The following is a 17,554-nucleotide window of genomic DNA, read 5'->3' on the forward strand; positions in this document are numbered from 1 at the left end:
GAGACAACCTAGGTGTCCACTGATGGATGGAAGGATAAAGGAGATACACACCCACACACACACACAAATAGTATTCAGCCATAAGAAAGAAGGAAATCATGCCATTTGTGACAACATGGATAGATCTCAGGGCATTATGCTAAGTGAAATTAATCAGACAGAAAGACAAATACTGTACAAACTCAGTTATATGTGGAATCTAGACAAAACAAAAGCCAGGCTCATAGATACAGAGTGTTCTGCATGGTGGTTGTGAGAGGCGGGGGCTGAGGGTGGAAGTGGGAGAAATGGGTGAAAGGGATCAAAAGGTAAAAATAAATAAATAAGTAAATAAGTAAATAAATAAATTAATTAAATGAATACTCGTTGCAACATGTATATACATATATAAGCTCATTACAGGCTCATATATAAGCTCACACATATAAGTCAATACTAAGCTTAGAAATACTGTTTAATTGATTATTGAATCTACTGAAAAAAATGCATGAATTTTATTTTATGCAACTTAAAATTCAATAAAGCTGAAAACTCCTGCCATTTAGGTAAAATTGGATGCGAGTAGGAGAGCCAGTTGTGGTAGACTGATTGTAAAACTGGCCCCAAGTTGTCACACTACCTTGTCTCCAGGCCCTTTAACACTATGAATTTGGTTCTCTTCCCATGCAGAGTTGGAACCTATTTTTTGCAACCTCCTGAAGCTCAAAACCTCAAAGGCTTTGCAGTTTTATTTTCAACAGTTTCTGCTCTTTTATGCTTTCCTCGTTTTGCTTCATATTTGACGCCCTTTTTCAACCCATGCACTCCCTTCTTACGCATGTAAAAATCTGTACCACTTTACTAGAAATTCTACGGTAAAGAGACCAGGGGATGATTTTCACACACATCACAGCACAACCCAGGGAAGTCTGTGGTTCACCCATTTCTCAGACTCTCTCACAATAACAGGAAAGGCTGTTATAAAATTCATCTGTGCACAGCAACTTCCTCCCTGCCTCAGCCACAACCCTTTCCTGCCTCATCACCTTCACCTTTGGTCTTACCTGTCACACATAGCTGTGGTCGCTTCACAGGACAGAAAGGTTAGGATGCAAGGTCCACTTCTCCTCCTCTACGTGGCGTGATGCTCTCACAATGGACTCAGACCTGGAGAGGAGGCCTGATTAAGGACCCTCACGCTCGGTCTTGAGCTGAGGAAAGAACCAGTGCAAATCAGTGGACGCAGGTTGTTCTGCTTTTCTATGCCTTTTAGAATCCTGACAGTGGTGCTTTAAAAGCCTAAACTTTATATAGAAAACTTAACAAGTCAATTTTTTATCATTGCCTGTTTTGAAGCAATAGCAACTTGAAATTTGTATTAGAATTTCTCTATTTCCAAGTTGTAAATGGTCACAAGTAATTCTGTGTAAATATAAATATGTAAATATCACACATTCTCTCTCATTACATTTTACTTCTATTTAACGGGAGATCAGGGATTTCAGTGTCCAGAAAGCAAACTGGCTATATGCCAAGCATTCTGGGAAATGGACTGACATCAATTATAGACCACAGACGTTCTCTTTCTGCAAACCCTAATAAAAACCAGGGTGCCATAGACAATTAGGAGTATAAGTATCAGAGACAAGAGGTTTCAACAGATTTCCGGAAGGGTGCATTGGAGCAGACATCCACAGCCAACATGGCCCCAGAGAGGCTGTGGCTGAGGTGGCCGCGGATGTTGACGGAAGCACCTCGGACAGGTGGGCTTCAGAAATTTCAGCTCCAAGGGGAGGGGGCTGTAGGGCTGAAAGCAGGGGATTCGTGGAAGAAGTGAGTATGAGACACATGATCCAGTCATCTCCTCACTTCCCCTCATTCGGAACCTCACACTTCAAGGTCCTCTCTTCCCGAGTGGGTAATTGAAGGAATCTCCCCTAAAGATTAGAGCATCTCCAGAGAAAAACCTCTGCATTCTGGCATTTTGGGTTCCCTCTACATAACAGCCTGTCCTGCGGTCACCTCAGGTGAGCCTGCAGTCGGCACCCCTCACTCAGACGTGGAACTTCCAGGTTTTCTAATGATTTATTCCAAACTACAAAAAGGCAGTCAGGGAGAGCTGCTGTTTGACGAAAAACTGCAATATGAAAGACAGATGAAAGAGACAAAGATAAACAGCAAAAATAACCCCAACGGGAGCCATACACGCAGGAAACAAAACCAGGAAAAGACTAACCAAACATAAAAATAAACTTCTCTTTCAGATATCTAGATTATTAATCCTCCCACTGAAATCAACTAAAAATACTGAAAAATATTACATACATTTTCTTAAAAGCGTAGGTGAGCAGGCAAGAAAATAACCTTTCTCAGACACGGAACTAAGTGAAGGTGGGCAAGTGGAGTACAGCAGCTAGCTGTCACCCTGAGGATATTTCACCTGCCCTGGAGAATTTAAAGTCTGCTTTTCAAAACCACACTGACAACAAAGACTGAGAGTTCTTGCTACCAGCACAACCTCACTAAGAGAATTTGTAAAGAATGTACTTGAGGCAAGAGGAAAGTAATCACAGATAGTAAATCAGAGGTTGAAAAGAAAGAAGAAAGAAAGAAGAAGGAAAGAAAGAAAGAAAGAAAGAAAGAAAGAAAGAAAGAAAGAAAGAAAGAAGGAAAGAAAGGAGGAAAGAAAGGAAGGAAGGAAGGAAGGAAGGAAGGAAGGAAGGAAGAAAGGAAGGAAGGAAGAAAGAAAGAGAGAAAGAAAGAAGGAAAGAAAGGAGGAAAGGAAGGAAGGAAGGAAGGAAAGAGTGAGCAAAGGAAAGAAAGAAAGAAGGAAGGAAGGAAAGAAAGAAAGAAGGAAAGAAAGAAATAGAAAGGAAGAAAGAAGGAAGGAAAGACAAAGAAAGGGAGAGAAGATAATGGTAATAACTTCCAGGGTTTAAAAAGGAAAAAAATAAGAAAATAAAAATACACAACAATAATGCAAAAATGGGGTGGAAGGTGGGAATGGAGTTTAAATGTTCTATAGTAATTTGTTGTATAAGAGGAAGATTAAAATATAGATTCCCTTTAGACTTTGTTAAGAATATGTGTTGTATGAGGAATATAGCCAATATTTTGTAATAACTGTAAATGGCATGTAACCTTTAAAAATGGTATAAAAAATTTAAAAATTTTGAAAAAAGAATATGTGCTGAGGCCACTAAGAAAATTAGGAAGAGTGTATATAATTTCCAACTGAGTAGAAAAAAACATAGAATGTGAAAAGAACCAAATAATCCAAATTAAGGCACAAAGAAGAAAGAAAAACAAACTATGAAACAGGTTGGACAAGTAGAAAGCAAAAACTAAAATATTACAAATGCATCCAAATAGATCATAAATTATAACTATGATAAATACACCAATGATTTCTGATAAAAAATAAGTATTGTTTGGAGTGGATTGCAAAGGAAATCCGAATCTAAAACATGAAACTTGAGATAGGTTGAAAGCAGAAGCAGAGGCAAATACAGCAATCCAATTCTAAACAAACAAGAACAAAATATCAAATGAAATAGAATTTTCATTCAGTGTTTCTTGCGAGCCTATTATATGCCAAGCACTGTTTTAGGCAATTGGGTATATTAGCAAATAATAGCAGGTAAAGATCCTTGCCCTCCGGATCTTTCAGTGTTCCTTGAAGGGACAGAAAAGAAACAAAAAAGGAATAGTGTGTGAATTATAGAATAATTATAGGAGATGTTCACTTACGTAAGAAAAAAAAATCAGGGAGCGTGGTAAAGAGGACCAAGAGTGAGAAGGCAGGTTAAACTTCAACAGTGTGGAAAGGGAATACCTACAAAGTCCTATCCCGCAACATGGCAACTTGTTGATTGCAAATCCTAGAGAATGCAACCCAACATAGGAAGAGTTTTAGATAATCGAGATGCTTTTTAACAAGAAGAAAGAACTTTGAGAACAATTGCCTTGGGTATTCCATTTTTTATATTTGTTTATAAATATAGATGAGACTGATGTTTAAAAATATAAGTTGGTTTGCAACGTCCTCGGGATCTTCCCAGGTGTCTTCTGAAACCCGACGGTGAGGCAGACCACTCCGGGTGGGCAGCTGGCAGGTTTAATAAGCAAGGAACTTATAAAGCTTGTCCTGAGCGGCCACGAGGAGAATAGCTTTCCACCCGTGTCTGCCAGAATCATCAACCTTTATCCAGAGGCCTTCAGTGGGTTCGGTCCCGTATAGCATCCAGATAGTGTCAATTTCTACTCAAGGCTGTATCCTTGCGGAGGCTTCTGGGAGTGGGGAGGCCAGGCAGAATGCACATTCCAAGGACAGCGGAGTAGGTGGGGAGCCCCCAACTGCGTGGGTCCAGTTCTTAGGTCCAACTCTCAAGCCCCGTGACCCGCTCTCGCGATCTCACAGGCTCTCGTCTCGCACACCGCGCCCTGGTGGTCAGCAAGGGCTTTCACTAGCGCGGAGGTGGCTCCTTTGGTAGCTCCCTGGCTGCACTGGTGGCAGATGTCACAGCAACAATACAGTCACATGCAAGAGAAAACGCAGGTTAAGACAATGATTCCCAAAATCAATGACCAACTTTCTCTACCAAGAACCCTATGATCCGAGCCACTGATTTACTAGGTCCCCAGGTAGAGGGGTCAGATCCCTCAGGGTGTTCACTTGTGCCCTCATGTGACTCAATAAAGACGGTACATTAACAGTCTCAGCAGTAGGAACACACTGCATTCTGTTTGGACAATGGCACGGGTGCTTCCTTGCCAGGCAGGGATCATGTCCAAGGCCATTCTAGTTTGGAGGGCAGCTTTTCTCTTTAGAGAAATGTCAGCGTTCAGTAAGGACAGGCTTTGTTGGCTACCATTCAAGACTTGCTGGGTGAACTTATCAAGGGCTTCTATGTCTGTGTACCTTCCAGAGAGGATGCAATTTTGCCTCTATATTCAACAAATTACCATTCCAATGAACTTTTGGTTGTTTGTGGATTATATACGCAGCACTTTACAAATGATTGCTGTGTCTCAAACATGCCTCCTTTGACCTTGGGGCTCATTTCTCAACATCTCTGGAACCCCTTCTGCTGGAGTCATCTTTGAACTTAAAAGCCACAGTGGAAAACAAGTCTCTGATTTGTAGCTTCCTTTTCTTTTCAAACAGAAGCATGCTTTCAAGTTTGATCATTGACCCTGTTCACCAGATTGAGAATCTGGCACAAAGTAAATCCATTCTCCATAGGTCAAGTTGTGATCTCTAAGAACGGTCAGAACTTTGGCCACAGTCATACCATTAACTTGTTGTGACAGTCTCCTATTCATAGCAGTGAGCTTTACTGCCTGTCCTCTCCTTAGCCACAAGGACGGGGAGACTCCATGGCACAGACTTTTAGCTGGTCGAGGCTCCGCTCTGATTGACCGTGAGAAAATAAGGCTCAGGGCTCTTAGGGACGCTTCCCCCCCTTCAGATGTTGCAGGCCCTACTCCACCCCTTTGAATCTTTTGACTCTGTGGGATGTACACATAAATACCCCTCTGGGAATGTGGTCATGTCAAATTTCTTCCCATGATCTGCACGAGCAGAGCGCTTCCCTGGACTCCTGCTACACCACTCACGGGAAGCACGCAGCGCCACTCTTACAGGAAGAGGGTTGGCAAGATCTTGGCGTTCTTCTCTAGAGTGATCTCCTCCATAGCAAAGAAGGTGATCTATGGCTAAGCCTGTGATTAAATAAGACAGGCTTCACAAAGAAGGGAGGGCAAAGAAGGAAGACATTTATTCTTGTCTCCTACTGGCCCATCAAACTGGGCCCATTAGTGCCTCATGAAGGAAATCTTGGATAGCTTCTGCCCTAAGCGCAAACCCTCTCCAGTCTCTGTGAGTCCCATTTGTGTAATTACAACATCCAACCCAATAATCAAACTCGGAATTTCATTGCAGGGTAAAGCCTCTCCTTCCCCTGGCTTGTGCCTGCTTTCGCCGAAGGACCAGCAGTGTGCACAGGGCTTCTTCCATCTCTCCCCACCCTGCCCTTCGCCTCCTCCTCCTCCCGTCACTCGCGTTGGTTGTGACTCCTCGTGGGTTGGAGGAGAAGAGGAAAAACCATTGAAGACAAGTCAGGTGTAATCTGGCTTTGGGGGATGGAGGCGCACTTCGTGGCTCTTTTCCTCACGGGGCCCCATTAATGACTGTTCAGAGAGTCTCCCTGGAAATCTGCAATTACAAGTCCAACTGATGGCCACTATCTCCCCTCCAGCTGGTCACTTCGACTCCAGTTCCGGGCACAGTTGCGATCCCTGGTGGACTTCCGGGCAAGTCCCCTTCAAGCTGGCTTTGGCTGGCTCCCTCCTGTGTGGCCCACGTTTGGTTTATGGGGAGCACATACTTTTGCCGCACAGTCAGTGAAAGTTGTGGTTGCTTCCAATCAGCCTCCTCAGTCTTTACCCCCTGGCGCATAGCAACGTCCTTTCGTATTATATTTCCCACAGGAGCACCCGGCTCCAAAGCTAAACTCCAGAGGACACAGGTCATGTCCTCCCAGGAATCGCTCACCATACACCACTCATGTCCTCTGGCAGCATCAAAGCCCAAGGGGCCACCTTACTTGCTGTGAGGTGAGAGGGAACCGTCGTCCTATTGGGCAGGGCACACAAGTGGAGCCCCGGTGGAGCCTCCCTTATTAAATCACATGGTTACACAGAGATCTCCCTCTTCACCAGGGAGCCAATTACTCTCGAGATGAAGCCCAAGAATTTGCCAGTCCTGAAGCTTGTTGTCCTTATGATCTGAATGTCCTCTTTTAAAAAGCCCTTTCCTCTTGACCTCTTCAAACACCTACCGAATCAGTTGAAGAGCTAAACCTCACCTAACTGGTTTCTAGCTCCTTCCTTGGCAGGTCCTGCCCAGATCTTCTAGTGTATGAGTTTGGAATGTGGGGGTGTTGGCAATACTGAGGACTCAGCTGAAATTCACATTTATGTTCATATCCTGCCACATTCACCCCAGGCCTCTCACATAACCTTCAGTCCAGAATTTCAATGTAGGACGTTGACATTGGACCCGCCCTTTGACGTCTGCTACTCAGCTTGTCACAGACCTAATTGAGTACTGTCACTCCTGAGTCTACCCCGATGATCTTATCTGCAGACCCTAACTTTCCTGTTTCTGAAGAGAAGCATGATGAATCATTCCAGGCACCCACATGGACACATCCTATACATCCTTCATAGGAGATTTCAAGCCCTGAATTCTTCCTCAAGTCTTCTCCTATGAATCCTACTTTCATTCCCCAATTATGGGTCATGGCTCTCACATATTTCAACAATAGGAATAATGCACACAATAAGTGCTGGAATTTCCAGAGACCTCAGAACTCAGAACCACCTTCAGAGAAAACTGGGATGTAAGGATTGTGAAGATAATTGAGCAGGCAAGAATTCCTTCGACGCAGGAGAAGATAATGTCGATGATTTTTATTTGATTTACTCATTTCTCCTCTGGGCATGACTTACCTTCCAAAGTGGAATATAAGTTGCATCTTCCATAGGCCCTAACATATGCCTTGATACACACAAGTTAATTGAATTCATAATGCTTCTGCAAGTTGCTGAGAGAAAATATCATTTAAATGGTCCTTAAATGAAAGGTGTCAGGACAGTGCATGAATAGTTCGCTCTCTAGAGACAATAGTGCACTGATGAATCACTCACAAGGAAGTACCTCTAAATATAAGAATTGTGTTATCGGGAATAGCAGTTTGGACTAGCGGTGTTATGTCACAACATATATTGTGAATGTTTTCTCACAATGGGCTTTTCTTCCATGCTGTCTTTACTCCATTCGTGATATTTGTGACGACCCTTAGCATGAGCAGGTATTTGGGATCCTATTTTCTCCAGATTTGATCTCGAATCCCTGCCTCCCTAAATTTCACCAGTGCAGTAAATACTCTCAGTCACATTCACAGGCAAAGCAAAGGACAGCTGTAAAAAGTCCAACAGTTTGAGTTTGGGTTATCTGCCATCATTATAAATGATATAAAGTCATCCCTCTAACTTTGAAGTTTTGCAATGATTTTAGCCGGACGGAACCTTTTATCTGCTCACTGCCAATGTCACAGTCCATGGGGGTAAACTTGTCCCAGAGATTGCAACAGTCAGGAGAGATTTTTCTGCTGGCAGAAAACACTAGAGTGAATTGAAAAACAACAACAACAACAACAAAAGTCAGGGAATGCTCTGAAAGAGAAAAAGAAGTAGGTATCATAAGATGTATCAATCAGGATTCCAGCAGAAAACAGATGGCTTAGTATAATGAAGTAGTTGGAGGAGAGCCTAGTGAAGGGGCTTCCTACAAGCTGTGGATACAGGGGTTGGAAATGACAAGGGAGAGGGCTAGGAACAGCGAGGAAATTACATCCTTACCCTAAGGGGTGAACAAAAGCTGGAGCCCAGAAGGAGAGCTGGGTAGAGAGCCTCCAGGGGAGGAGTTATGAGCTTCGGCTTAGGGTTGCAGCTAGTGGGAGATGCCCCTGCAGGGAGAGAGGCAGGAAAACAGATACCCTGACCTTGCTTTTCTACCGTCAAGAGCTCTCCTGCTTGGAATTCCCATTGGCAGAAACCAAGCAGAAGTCAGAGAGCAAGAGATCCCACTGACGTAGTCCATTTAGATCAGCGTCCCAGGCAAAAAGCTAGAGTGAAAGAAGGGTGAACTGTGGATCTGCAGAGGCAAGAAAAATATTTGGCACAGAAGAGATTTCTAAGGGACAGCAGGGGCATTTTAAGTTAGGATGGTACCTTAATAAAAAAAGAGAGAGAAAAAAACAATAAGAGGATTTATCAACCTCCACATCTCCGTGAACCACAGAGTAACGGTGCCAGAGAAGCCTGATGCTTCACTAACAAAGTACTCATAGATGTGGATTGAAATAAGACACACTATCAGTGGTGCTGACACTTAACGTATGCAGGGTTTCTTATTTGAAGTTTCCTAAATTGACTCTTTGAACTCTCTGAAATAGATCATTGCCTGCTTATGTCAATTTCATAACCTCTTACATTCACTGGCATCGTGTAGAAGGACAGCTGGGAGCCGGGAGTCTTGGGGAATGTGCTGGGAAGATATTTCATTCTGGTTAGCTCTCACTGCATAACAAACCATCCCAAAACTTAGTGGTTTAAAACAACAACAATCATTTATTTTTCTCATGAATCTGCAATTTGGGCAGGACCCCGTGGGGATGGCTCACGTTTGCTCTTTGCAGCTTCATCAGTAGGCAACTGGAGAATGCACTTTGGTGTCGCCTCGCTTGCATGGCTGGCAAGCTGCTTTTGGCGGGCAGCTGAAGTATCAGCCAGGGGAGTGGGCCAGTGACTTCAAGTCCTCTTCATGCGGGTGACTTGGGCTTCCTCACAACATGGTGGCCACATTCCAAGGGCAAGCACCCCGAGACAGCAAGGAGGCATTTTCCTTTTCTAACCTTGGAAGTCACATGGTGTTGCTTCAAACACCCAGAATTTATCAAAGCATTCACAAAGTCCATCCAATTTCAAGGCAGGGGACATAGACCCATAACTCAATGGAAAGAGTAACAAGGTCAGATTGTAAGAAGAAGTCAGAAAGAAGATATGGTTTTAGCCCTCTTTGGAAAATGCAAACTACCATATTAACAAGTTACAGTAAATTGAGAAGTAAAAATACAATTTACACTACTTCCAAAACATTTGCCATACTTTTGAAAGAATATTTTTAATCCCCTTGAAAACAATTTGAAATAAATTCTCCTTGGCTTCTTCCCTTATATTTTTCATTCGTTCATCATGCTTCTTCATTAGCAATTTTATTTGTTCCTCCTTTTCTTCCTGTGGTCTATGGGCATATTCCTTTTGAAGTAGTTTAATTTCCTTTTCTAACTGATCAGCGTAGATTTTCTTCAAGACTTCCTCCCGCTTTCTCAGCTTTTCCTCCGTGTCCTTGTATATGGCGTCGGAAAAGTAAGCCCCCTGGTTGTTCTGCACCATCTTCTCTATCAGCTCCACCAGCTCCCGCACCTGAGCTTCCTTCTCAGCCTGGTCTGTACTCCTGTTACTGAAGGCGCAGCAGCGGTCTCCGCACTCCTTGAGGATGCTTCGTAGCTTTACATCCGCACCCCGCACAAAGTCGCTTAGGCTGTGGTCCTCCAGCTCCTCTTTGCGAGTGAACAAGATGATCATGTGCTTCGTGGCTGCTTCCCCAAACACAGCCTTGATCAACGCCACGGTTTTCTGCTCTTCCTCCGTGTAGCGGCCCAGCTGCATGACCAAGACGATGGCGTGAGGTCCGGGGCAGGAGGCGAGGACACAGCGGCTGATTTCCCTGCAGGTGGTGCTCAGGCTCTCCTTGGTGTCGAAGAGCCCTGGGGTGTCAACAACGAGAAGGTCTCTCCCCTCCCATTTCCGGGATGCTTTCTGACAAGTTTTGGTAACAGCCTGGGCAGCAAGCCTAGACTTGAATACGTTTCCCCCGAGGATGGTGTTTCCTGTGGCACTTTTCCCACTTCCAGTCTTCCCGACCAGCACGATCCTCAGAGCGTTGTCCTGGGCATCAGCCATGTTTATATCAAGGGGCCTTGGGGCTTAGGTACCCACAAGATCTTAAGAAAAGGAAGGAGAGGGGAAAAGGGTCAATTTGGGCAAGTGAGAACCATTCCCAACTCTCTTTTTTTTTCTTTCTTTTCCTCCCTGAAAATGTGTAATATTCTATTATGCATAAACAGCTCAATTGCTGTGGAAGAAATAACAAAGTACTTAAAGAGTATCCCCACAAAAGAGTCATGTCCAGATGATTTCACATGGAATTAACTGAAACCTTTGAAGATCTGATAATCTCAGTGCTACTTAAACAATTCCTGATCACATAAAAAGAAAGGAAAACGTTCAGCTCTTTCTATGAAGCAAGTGTAATGTTGATCCTAAAAGCTAACCACGATTTCACCAACAAATAAAGTGATACACATGTCTCATGTGTGAGTATTGATTCAAAAATCCTAAATAAATTATTAGACACTAAAAAGCAATACACCTTGACTAAGTATTACTGTTTCAGAAATACTAGGGTGGTTCAACATGAGGAAATTGTTGTAACACATCCCATTAATAGGTTAAGAAGAAAAGGAACTAGGTGCAAAAAAGACATTTGGCCAAATTCAACACTGATTCATGTTCTTTTTTTTTTATAAATTTATTTATGTATGTATTTATTTTTGGCTGCATTGGGTCTTTCTTGCTGCACACAGGCGTTCTCCAGTTGCGGTGACCAGGGGCTATTTTTCATTGCGGTGTGCAGGCTTCTCATTGCAGTTGCTTCTCTTGTTGCAGAGCATGGGTTCTAGGCACACGGGCTTCAGTAGCTGTGGCTCACAGGCTCTAGAGCGCAGGCTCAGTAGTTGTGGTGCATGGGCTTAGCTGCTCCACGACATGTGGGATCTTCCCATACCAGGGCTTGAACCCGTGTTCCCTGCATTGGCAGGCGGATTCTTAACCACTGTGCCACCAGGGAAGCCCAACACTGATTCATGTTTAAATCATAAAATTTAAATGAATAGATACTTCTTTAACATGATTTTACATAAATATATATTAAAATTTTTTTTCATCGCTTTTTTTTCATGCAACTAAAATCGTTGATTATGAAGTTCATTTGGATGAAGAAAACAGAAAATTAGCCTTGGCAATCAAGAAAAGAAAAATGAGGGAAGACTAGCTCTACCAGATAGTAGAACATTATAGTTCCTATAATTAAAGCAGTATGATGTTGGTGCACGAATAGAGAGAACAGTGAAACAAAAACAGAAGATTCAGGAGTAGACCAAACTGATCACACTATATTCATTTATATTCAATTCAATTATATCATGTTATATTTATATTCAATAAGGCAGCATCTCACATCAATGGGAAAAAAGATGGACTAATAAGCAACACTGAGATAACAATACAGAAAAAGATAAAACTGCATCCACTCCTGATGCCATTCAAATTCCAAATAGATTAGAAATTTAAATGTAAAAAAAATCCATATGATAATAGAAGAAACATGGATAAATCTTTGTAACCTGGGGGTGGGGAAAATATTTCTAAGATTTGAAATAGAGTAAGGAAAAAGACTCCTAAATTTGATTACATAAAAATCAAAAAGATAATGTGAGGCAAACAAACAAATAAACAATCCATACACAAATTAAAACACAAATGTCAAACTAGGGGAAAATTCTTTTTTCCAACTTCTGTAAAAGAGGGGCAAGGGGCAATTTTCCTTTTACACAAAGAATATCTATACAGATGGCCAACAACCACATGAAAAGATGCTCAGCATCACTAAACATTGAAGAAATGCCAATCAAAGCTACAATGATGTATCACCTCAGAGCAGTCAGAATGGCCATGATCAAAAAGTCTACAAATAACAAATGCTGGAGAAAATGTGGAGAGAAGGGAACCTTCCCACACTGCTGGTAGGAATGTAATTTGGTGCAGCCGCTATGGAGAACAGTATGGAGGATCCACAAAAAACTAAAAATAGAGTTACCAGAGGATCCAGCAATCCCACTCCTGGGCACATATATGGACAAAACTCTGATTTGAAAAGATACATGCGCCCCTATGTTCTCAGCAGCACCATTTACAATAGCCAAGACATGGAAACAACCTAAATGTCCACTGACAGATGAATGGATAAAGAAGATGTGGTACATGTATACAATGGAATATTACTCAGCCACAAATAAAATGAAATAATGCCATTTGCAGCTACATGGATGGGCCTAGAGATTATCATATTGAGAGAAGTAAGTCACACAAGGAAAGACAAATATCATATGATATCATTTACATGTGGAATCTAAAAAACATACAAATAAACTTATTCACAAAACAGAAACAGACTCACACACATAGAAAACAAACTTCTGATTACCAAAGGGGAAAGTGGCGGAAGAGGGATAAATTAGGAGTATGGGATTTATGGATACATACCACTATATATAAAATACAAAAGCAACAAGGATTTACTGTATAGCACAGGGAACTATATTCAATATCTTGTAATAACCTATAATGCAAAAGAATCAGAAAAACAAAATATATAACTGAATTACTTTGCTGTACACCTAAAACTAACACAGTATTGTAAATCAACTATACTTGAATTACAAAATTAAAAAATAAACAAAGAATATCTAAAAGTAGAGAAACAAAAGACCAGCAACTCGATAAAAAATGGAGAAAGATATAAATAAACAGTTCAAAGAAAAAAATGTAAATATCCTTTGAATATATAAAAGAGATTAACATTCACTCGTAATAGAGAAAAATATATCAAAACATAGAAAAATTAAATTAATTATTTAATATTACACTAAGATACTATTTCTCACCTACAGGTTTGGCAAAAATCCAAAAGTTTGCTGGCATAATATATTGGTAAAAGGTGTAGGGGAAACAGGTGCTCTCCCACATGGCTAGTGCGAATGGAAAAGCAGTCTAAAACATCTAGAGGAGAAGTTAGCAATATCTTGCAAAAGTACATGTGCATTTACCCTTTGATTATCAACCTCAATTTTGGGATTTATCCCAAAGGTACACTGACAAAAATACAGAAACAAATTATGCAGAAGGCTGTTTACTGCACCACTATTTGAAATAGCAAAAGACCAAAAACCTATCAAATGCCCATCAGTATGGGCCTGGTTGAATAAACTAAGGTATATTCACGCAGTGCAGTACTAGCCAACTGTAAAACGGAATGAGATATATCTTTATATCCAGGTACGGAGACATCTCCAGGATATATCATTAAGCAAAAAAAGCCAAGTGAAAAAAATAATGTAGAGTTTACTATCATTTCTCTAACAAGGAGGACTGGGGCCTACATATATAAAAGGTAATATGTATATTTTTTCATTCATACGTAAAAACAATGGCAGGATTATCGGAAAAGAAAGCAGACAAAAAAGTTACTTATATGGGGATGGAAGAAACAGGGTGGAGGGAAGCTGGGGATAGAAGCTGGGAGCTAGACTACTTTGGATATACTTAGATTTCATAGATTTGATCTTGAAAGCATATATTATACAGCAAAAATTATATTTCAAAATACTAGTAAAAATCCAAAGCAAATGAAACAAACTAGCCAGATTGTATTTTGTGTGGTGGATGAACCACAAAAAAATTGGCCCTAGAGACTTGACAACGCAGTAATTTCTTTGTCCATCCCCAGTAGGATATAGTTAAGCACCACCCCCCCAAAAAAAACCTGCAAAAAATTGTTTTCGGGAATCCTACTCTTAGTTGTGTGTATGTGCGTGTGTGTGTTTCTATAGTTTTGAAATCCATTGAAAAGGCATAAAAACAATGATGAGCTCAGTAACAGTGAGCACCCTTCGTGCAGATTGTAACCTTCAAATGCCATTTCCCACCAGAAATTCAGGGCTCTCAGGAGAAAGCATGGATTCCAGGTCTGGGCCAGGCAATGTACGAGTTGAGCATAGACCGTCTTGTCATACTAGACAGCAAGGATGCTATGAAAAAAATTACTAGGATCGCATCAAAAGGACTTAAGAGCCAACTTGAAGACGATCCCCCACGGGACAAAGATGAGACAGTTTGAGCATCAATAAGAATAATGATTCCAAGGGATTGAAATATATCAAATAAGTTAAAATCTATGTGTTCATAGCAATGCCATCTTCTTAGAAGAAGTCAGTTGTTCGCTTTGGAGTATGTTAGGAGTATGTCATTCTGAACGTTGACAAAGGGAAAGAACAAAGCATTTATCTTGTCTTTCTTATATAACTGTGCCTCGTGGAAATGAAAGAATTGTTGAGGGGAAGTTTCTTTTTATAGGATTATTCCATCTAATAAATGAAGAAAGAATGATAGAATTAGAATATCATAATTTGTGACCCTTAAGGAAACGTATACTCAAGGTAATCATTAATATCTGAGACAACCAAACATTATGTGCCTTCTGATTGACGTTAACAACTGCACCTGTGAAGTACTCCCACCAAAACACCAGCCAAGCTTTAATCTGACCAAGCTTCTCCCTAAACAGAAGGCACACAAAACACTGGAACTAGAAGAGCATGACAAGTGACATTTTGGGGTATAATCAACAAAGTGTACACTTCCAATTCTGTTGGACAAAAGACTTCCCCTTTCTTAAAGAAATTTTACAGCAAGAAACAAGGAAGGTAGAAACCTATGTGTTAAGTTAAATTTAAGAGATTTCAATGAATTGCAATTTATGGACCTCATTTGGGCGCAACTTCAAACAATTTTTAAAATTATGAGACAATCAGGGCAATGTGAATATAACTGGTAATTTTCTAGAAATTCTCATTGCTTTTTGAAGTCTGATTATGGTAATTTTTTAAAATGGTCTTTATCTTTCAGACATACATACTCAAATATTTACTGATAAAGTGACACAAGGTCTGACATTTGCTTCAAAGTAATCTGGGGTGGCTGGGGAGTGGTGAGTATATAAATGAAACAGGACTGGCATAAACTGATAATTGTTGAAGCTTGGTATAGGTACATGGAAGTTCCTTATATTATTCCCTTTATCTTTCAATAAGTTAAAAAAAATTCCACAATAAAAAAAATAACCTGGGTGTAGTGTAACCGCTACTGAATGTATACTGTATACCAAGCACACTAATAAATATGTTTTGTATATTACAGTCATCCCTCCATATCAATATGGAGGGGGGATTGATTCCAAGACCCCAACATGTTCCAAAATCTGCAGATGCTCAAATATCTCATGTAAAATGGCTAGTACAGTTGGCCCTCCATATTGGGTTTTCATATTGGCAGATTCAACCTACCTTGGATGGAAATTTCCATCCTCTTTGGTTGAATCTGCCAATGTACAACCAGGGATATGGAGAGTTGAATGTGCATTTATTGAAAAAAATCCACATATAAGTGGACCCGCACAATTCAAATCTGTGTTGTTCAATGGTCAGTTGTGTCTCACTTACTCGCAAAACTAACCTGCAAGGAAGCTAACTTTATTACCTGAGTTTTTTAAATGAGGAGACTGATGTGGCTCAAGAATTCTGAGACACTTGCCCAAGGTCATTGTGCCAATAGGTGTTGAACAGAGAGGGGTCCAATTCAAAGGCTGTCTGACTACCACGCTCACTCTTAAGCACTGCACACTACGGCCTCTTCTTGTTCCTTCTCAGATCCGTCATTCTATAGTCTACATCAGGTCAGAGGCAGATGAGGGGAAGACAGTCCACACTCTTTCCCGAATGGTGAACTGGTTAGCAAGCCTATCATTAGGGAAGGCAAGGAGGGGGGTCTCACATACATGTTTTTTTTAGAATAGCTAATCCTCTCTGCCTGGCACTTGCTCCGCAACTCATATGTCACCCTATTAGGGACACAGCTTCTCTCTGTGAAGTGTCGGAAAGAATTCAAAGTGAATTCTAGATTTCCTGTGTCATTAGTGACCTGGGTAATCCCTGGAGAGTCACCATGCTCTCAGGGGTTCTGATCCTCTTTAAGGAAAATCAACAAGGGCCTACTGTATAGCACAGGGAACTCTACTCAATATTCTGTAATAACCTATATGGGAAAAGAATCTGAAAAAGAATGGATATACGTATATGTATAACGGAATCACTGAGCTGTATACCTGAAAGTTACACAACATTGCAAATCAACTCTACTCCAATATAAAATAAAAATTAAACTAAAAACAAGAAACAGGGGTTTAGACTGGGTGGCCTCTGAATTGCCTTCCAGCTCTAAAGACCTGCCTTGGGGACACTCATTTCCTATTAAGGGAAAACTCTGGGTTATCAAGTGGTACTCAATGTCCATCACAACAGCAACTAGACAGACGGTGCAGTTTTCAGCTAAGGTTTGTCCTGTTGAATATGAGGTGTATGGACATTATGCTCATAAACGTCTTTCCTCCCCTCTCTCCCCTCCACCACCAGCACTCTGGCAGCATCCTCCTTCCTGCGTTGCCTGCACACCACCTGGTCCCTTCTCGGGCCACAGCCCACCCCCACGCAGACTCCCTGTATCCTACTGCCCCTCGCAGCTCTATCCTCTGGGGCCTCTTCTCAGCCAGGCTCACCTTTTGAAGGAGTTGATGAGTTGTCAAGTTTTCTCCAAAGAAGCTGTTTGAGCCCGTGCTTTTGCTTTAACTATGAGGGGAAAATGTTTGCACCCTCTGAAACCTCTGAGCCAGGAAGCAGATTGGGTGGAGCCAGTGAAGGAACTGTTTGCCTTTAAAGAGACAGAAATATTGCCCCATAATCTGGTGGGTGCTTCAGCTTTGACAAGTTGAAAGCTTTTTCTCCGTGTGCCTGTTATCACACCAACATTGCCAAAGTTATACTTGTTGTTTGGGGTTATTGTGGTGGATCCAAAAGGCCCTTAGTAAATGACCTAAATCTTGCCCAGAAAGCCAGTCACACTGTCTGATCATCATTCCTGGGTGCACTGGGAGACTGCAGGGCTCTTCGGGGAAGAAAGAAGTCAGACACGTGCCTTGGTGTATCCTAGGGAT

General features: G+C 41.5%; 1 protein-coding gene across 1 annotated transcript; it reads right to left on the bottom strand.

Annotated features, from left to right (window-relative positions):
* Positions 1 to 9,645: 9,645 nt before the first annotated feature.
* On the bottom strand, positions 9,646 to 17,208 carry LOC118900901 (GTPase IMAP family member 7-like). Its single transcript, XM_036863753.1, has 2 exons — positions 17,120 to 17,208; positions 9,646 to 10,613 (listed from the first exon to the last, which is right to left on the bottom strand). Exon 2 carries the CDS (start codon positions 10,570 to 10,572, stop codon positions 9,691 to 9,693), a length of 882 nt encoding a protein of 293 aa, XP_036719648.1. The 5' UTR covers positions 10,573 to 10,613; positions 17,120 to 17,208; the 3' UTR covers positions 9,646 to 9,690.
* Between the last annotated feature and the right edge of the window lie 346 nt (positions 17,209 to 17,554).

The sequence above is a fragment of the Balaenoptera musculus genome, chromosome 9, assembly GCF_009873245.2.
Source record: "Balaenoptera musculus isolate JJ_BM4_2016_0621 chromosome 9, mBalMus1.pri.v3, whole genome shotgun sequence".
In the NCBI taxonomy this organism is placed as follows: Eukaryota; Metazoa; Chordata; class Mammalia; order Artiodactyla; family Balaenopteridae; genus Balaenoptera; species Balaenoptera musculus.